The 5,892-nt window shown below is 36.7% G+C and overlaps 1 protein-coding gene across 1 annotated transcript; it reads right to left on the bottom strand.

Annotated features, from left to right (window-relative positions):
• Nucleotides 1-410: 410 nt before the first annotated feature.
• On the bottom strand, nt 411-5,614 carry LOC131050559 (glycine-rich domain-containing protein 2). Its single transcript, XM_057984760.2, has 9 exons — nt 4,830-5,614; nt 4,551-4,656; nt 4,047-4,307; nt 3,816-3,962; nt 3,375-3,680; nt 2,663-3,234; nt 2,448-2,572; nt 2,065-2,231; nt 411-1,321 (listed from the first exon to the last, which is right to left on the bottom strand). Exons 1-9 carry the CDS (start codon nt 5,036-5,038, stop codon nt 674-676), a joined length of 2,541 nt encoding a protein of 846 aa, XP_057840743.2. The 5' UTR covers nt 5,039-5,614; the 3' UTR covers nt 411-673.
• Between the last annotated feature and the right edge of the window lie 278 nt (nt 5,615-5,892).

A 5,892-nucleotide genomic window follows, 5' to 3' on the forward strand; every position in this document is an offset into this window, starting at 1 on the left:
TTCTTTGATAAATAAGTATTAAATGAAATGGGTATAAATGAGGATATGAATGAGAAGGTCAAACAAAGAAAATTTGACGATGAAGATAATGATGAATAACCTACATGCAATTTATCTTCAAAGAAGTAAGATCCAATTAATTAATTTCATAGATACATTAAAAAAAAAAAGATTAATATTTAATAAACTCTAGTAATAAGTATAACTCCAAATCAAGATGAAATTAGTTAAGAATTATATACTTTGAATTATAAATTGAATGAGTTAAATTATAAATTGAATGCATATTTATTTTTCAATATTATTTATTAGAATTCAAATATAATATATTACTTTAAATACACACAATTTAATCTTATATAATGATGAAAATCTCATATATTTAATTTAAATAAAATGTACACAAACTCTTATAGACAGGAGAAATCCATATCTTTACTTAACAAAATTCCAAAACTTTACTGCTGAACCCACACCTCTCAATCATCTTATTATCAATTAATTTACATGTTTAGATGCGTTTTCTACAATTGCCTATAAAAGTTAGGCGAATTTGCTTGTGGGAAACCGTTTTCCTCTTCTCATGTCACCTCACTTGTTTACTATTGAGTTAACCATATAAACAATAATAAAAAGGAGCGAAAATAGAAAATGCTCCATGAATACAATTGTATTAGCCAATGGAGGAGCCTCTCTGGCCCTTATGTACAGGAATCCCACTGAGAGTCCTCCTTGTGGATTCCCCACCACGGTTCCCTCCAAACTGATTTCCTCCGCCTGATTCCATTATATTCAATACATCAGTAGAGACTGCCTTCCTAATGGATTTGTTAGCAAATGGACTCACCACACCATCCATATATAACCAGCTTTTACTCGAATATACATGAACCTCTTCCTCTGAATTTAGTCTCGAAGGATTGGTATCCACAGGTGGAAGCCCTAAAACTTCCCTTGGATTCAAATACCAAAATGTTAGATCCCTTATTGATCGTGAATTTTGTATTACTACAGATCCCCAGTCCCTGTTTCCTGGTTTGGCTTCTTTCCTCCTCTTCCTGATAAAGAAGTTTTCTAGACTGTCGCCCTCACCCCCAAAGTCTGCGACTGTGCGAACTGTGGCGTTACAGAGGAGGAGAAGTAGAATTGCATCTTCCTTCGCCTGAAATTCCATGGCAGAGACCTTCCAGTTAAAGAGAGCAGTGGCTTTTCCTTGTGGGCATTGCGCTGTGTATCGAACCAGAGTTACAAAGCCTTCTTCTTCGTCGTCCTTTGCCCCCGTTACTTGGTACTGCAGCTTTCGCCCATTCAACAATCTTGCCTGAAATAAGATAAAAAAATAATAATCACTTTTGATTCTTTAACAATTTAAAAATAAATAAATTATTTTTTCATTGAAGCAAAATAATGTGTCAATCATGTTAACAGCATGAATTATTAACAAAATAAAAATATTTTTTATTAGTGCAAAACAATATATTAAATTTGTTTGTGCCTAATGTAGTTATAAAGTATATATAAAAGATTTATTATTAGTGCAAAACAATATATTAAATGTGTTTGAGCCTAATGTAGTTATAAAATATCTATAAAAGATATAAGGCACGGTTGACCTGAGCAATATTTGATTTAGAAAGATTAAATTAAAATAAAAACGTGGAAGATTTGCATACGAAGAAAAGTAAGATGACTCCTGTGATATTATAATTTTAAAAGGCATGGAACATTAAAAGAATAAAAAAGACGAGAGAAAAAAAAATGTGGTTGACAAGTTGAAATACATGCCAATTATTAGTTGATTAGGCATTAACTTAAAGCTGTACCCAAAACAGATTTTTCTTCATAATTTTTTAATATATTTTTAAAATGTTATAAAGTTAATGTTCAAAATAAATAACAATGCAATATATTATTAGTAGTTAACTCCAAAGTACAATCTGGCGGATGATCCAGTCCAACAGTTAAAGTACAAGAATGATAGAAGCAAAAAGAAGGTATCTTGAGTTCTAATCATAGATATGTTGAAACAAATGGCTTTGATGATGAGAATTGCAGGTTTCTTACCGATTTTCCTTTGGGGGTGTTTTTGAGTGTAAATTCCAGATGCCGTTCCCACTCCAACTGTTGTATTGGCATCTGTATGGTGAAAATCTCACCGCTCGAGAGTTCCCATGTCATCCTGTGGTTCTCTAGATCATCTGCTATGGGCGTTGCAGTGCCCACTACATTCCCTGCAGTTTTCAAAATTATATGAATTAATAATATTAGATTTTCATAATCGTTTGTAATTTATTGTGCTGATAATTTATTGTTTTTGGTTTTGATTATGTACATCATATTAAGTGATCTATCATCAGAATTTTTAAGATTACATCGGAATAAAAGAATATATAAGAAAGAGGAGAAATGAATATGAAGAATCAACAGAAGGTAGAAAAGCAAACTACCTGGGGCGATGCCAATAGAACCTGCAACATATGTCCATGCTCCTTCGCAAACTTGTATCACCCTTTCATTCCAGTCCACTCCCACAGGGCGGTCACTGCGTCTTCTCCAAACGCCCCTTGCAACTCTGTTCAATTGCACGCCATATGTAGATTAGTTAATAAATGTCTAAACAACAGAAAAAAGTATGTGTCAGGAGAATGGCTGACTAACTTGCCTCATGCGTACAACGAAGCATTCTTTACCGGCATGGTTGAGCACGGTTCTCGAAATCCAACGGCCTTCCTGGGGTCGGTATCTGTTCATCCGAAGAACGTAATCCGATACCATGGCACCCGTGTCGTCTGTTACACGATCTGGCACGCATTTCAGAAGATATGGAGCTTGAATTGGGGGAGTTATGGATGCCACCAGTCTGAGACAAGAAGGTTCTGCATTAGAATTCTTTGGCACAGAATTTGATCTTATGGTAATGGACTTGTCTAGAGTCAGTGATGGGCTTTGCAGAATTTCATGCCACTGAAGAACAAGCTTTTTCAGACGCCTTGATTTTCTCAGAGGACCAAAGCAAGTGTTGATATATGATCGGAGATCGAGCTTTAGGCCTCTGGTATTCGCTTCACATTGCAAAACCCATGGTTTATGCCAGCTGGTGTCTGAGCATAGCTTGGCCAATGGTTTTTCTGACCTCAATTCTTTGTAGGAATCAATTGCCTTGAGCCGCAGGAATAAGTTTCTGAACTCCTCCCTTGTGTCAGCCCTTCCTATGCCTTTAATAAGAATACAGACCTGCTCATTAACAAACAAAAAAATACTCCATCACCACAATAACAAGAAGAGAGATAAGAAGGTTTCTTAGTATTGAATTTGAGGTAGAGATGTGAAGTAAAATTTGTGTGCATATGATGTTTTTATTGAAATTTATTTACCTCCATGACATATCTGGGCTCCAAAGTCTTGTACTTCCCATTAACATCAATGTCCTGATATTCCCAGTATATGGGCTTTGGGGTGTTAAATCCTTCCAAAGCCTTGGGAATTGAAAGTGGTTTGGACTGGATGGAATCGAACGTTGCACCTGCTGTCTCATAAGGCTTTCCAAAAGTATCCTCCCATAGTCTTGCTGTTTCATGGAGATCCTCCTCTGACACAGCATTGGGTCCTCTGTCTATGGCTGCTCCTCCGTATATTCCATCTAGCCATTCAACGTCCTTGGCATATGCCACTGGATAACTCTGTATATACCCAAAAGAGGATCAGAGCAATATTATGCATTGAATGTGCAAAATTCAGGTGTATTGAAATTGTTGGTACTGATACAAAACCATAAAGTTTGGGGAATTTTATATGTTTTTGGAAGTGGGTTATACCTGGTGTGTAGTCCACATGAGAAGGATGTCCACAGTGGGGATACAAGAAAAAGCTCCTCTGTGTTTATTGACCAAATGCAGAAAGCATTTGTAACGTTCTTTGGCAGCTACCAGGAACTGATTTTCCCACAAAAATGGCTGAAAGACCTGCCATTTGCCAACCAGGTTAGAACCAGCACTACTTTTTACTAAAAAGCTTACATGAAATCATCTCTCGTTTCAGTTAGCTACCTGTTGATAAAATGAGCACTGATTAGAGATGGCAGCAACGAGGTCAAAGCCATCTTTCTCAAGCTTGCTCTCCGTATTAGGCATAGGATACACCATACCTGGCCGTTGTTTTACCCGCAGATCAAAAGTTTCTGAAGGAAATCTCTGACTCCATATTTTCTTGCATCTTGACATAGCTTCGACCTCGCTTTTGGGCTCTAGAAGAAGAGGCTTATCAATGATTTTGGAAAAGTGTGAAGTGCAATATTGTTGATATGCATCCTGCAAAATTCAAGTTGCACTGTAATTATCTTTGGCCGTGCAGTATTGGAGAATGGAGGATTTTATATTAGCAATTCGATACATTCACACAAATCTTTAGACAAAAACTTCTTCTATTAAAAATCATATAGTGAAGAAAAAATCAAATTTACAAACCCACTGTAGACTATTTGAAAGAACAATCTCATGAAATTATTGTGCATAGCATCTGGTATAAACGAATTTATTTCGAAAGTAACAAACCGGATTCAAACAGTGACAGTGCCAAACCCATTGAACATCCAAGGGTGGCAGCAGGGTCTGAGATTGTCGTAATTCTGCTGCTAAAGGCATCCAAACCTGTTTGTACCTACACAATTATCAACCCAAACACAAATTTATCAATCAATGATATCAAATTTTCAGAATTAGATTTGTCTAAAAAAATTTAGATCAACGTGTCAAATCATACAAAGAAAAACAATATATATAATCTTTCATGGACCATAAAAAAACTCCATGCTATATTTATCATATACAAACCGTCGGATGGCCTCGTTTAACAGGGGACCATGATGAAGCCAAGGCATATTCCTCACACTGCTCAGAAGCTGAAGCTGCTTTTTAGCAGCACGAATTAAATCTACGCTAATAACTATGCATTTGGCAGCTTCGATTTCATTTTCTGCAGTAGTAACACTCCGAGACGAAGCCGCATCAAAACTATCAACATGTCGAAACTCAGACACCATTACGCCACAATTCTGTATCGTTTGCAGAAAAAAGAAAAACCCTTAAGCCCTGCTAAAAAGTTTCTGGGTGTTTTTCCAACATGAACATCAATCTACACAGCAGCAGTCCTCTTAATTGATGCTCTTCCTTCTCGTGACATACAGCCAAAAATTTCAGTTGAAATCATCCAATACTTGTGTGGCCATGATAGAATACTCGCATCAAGTGTGAATCTTGTTGGCTTTGTCTCTTTACAATCACGAGACTCTTAAATAAGATAATATCCCAGCCGCCTCTTAATCACCATTTTTTAAAGAAAAAGAGCCCCAAATTTCAGTTAAAGTCCGCGCTCAAAAACTAATTAAATCTACAGTTGGAAGAATCTTTTGCAGGTGGGAGATGGAGTGGAGGATATATCTCAGTGGTTGTCAGTCTTTACTGCAATTCCGTGTAATGTAGGCAATCTGAGCCCCCCCAACATAAATGAAAATATACCTCTTATAATTATTGAAAAGCCCCTCTTGTTATGTACCAGACATATTTGATCTGTCGCGATGTCTGTTTCCTTCAAATCAGGGAAGAAATGAAATAATGACATTATACAATCAAAAGTGTGGCATCACCCCTCTTAAGGGGTCGGATCAATATACCTCCAAATTAGGAACCAGCGACACTATCTTTAATTTTGACACGCTGTCTTGCTTTAACGGGACACGTGTTGCAGCTTTAGTCTCCACCGTTCATCATGCGCCACGTTTGCTAAAGTTTGGTTCCTCTACATGACGTCGGATTGAAGTCACGGTTTTCTTTAGACTTTTACAAAACACGTGTCGAATAACCACTGGCTACAACTGTCCCTATAAACGAAGAAAAA

The sequence above is a fragment of the Cryptomeria japonica genome, chromosome 2 (genome assembly GCF_030272615.1).
Source record: "Cryptomeria japonica chromosome 2, Sugi_1.0, whole genome shotgun sequence".
NCBI lineage: Eukaryota > Viridiplantae > Streptophyta > Pinopsida > Cupressales > Cupressaceae > Cryptomeria > Cryptomeria japonica.

Bases quoted from the DNA above. Each gene is read 5' to 3' on its own strand.
- LOC131050559 (XM_057984760.2), bottom strand. From the start codon at position 5,038: ATGGTGTCTGAGTTTCGACATGTTGATAGTTTTGATGCGGCTTCGTCT. The intron at 3,235-3,374 runs GTAAATAAATTT...GTTAATGAGCAG, and splicing joins AGCCCAGATATGTCATGGAG to GTCTGTATTCTTATTAAAGG. The intron at 1,322-2,064 runs GTAAGAAACCTG...ATCTTATTTCAG, and splicing joins ACACCCCCAAAGGAAAATCG to GCAAGATTGTTGAATGGGCG.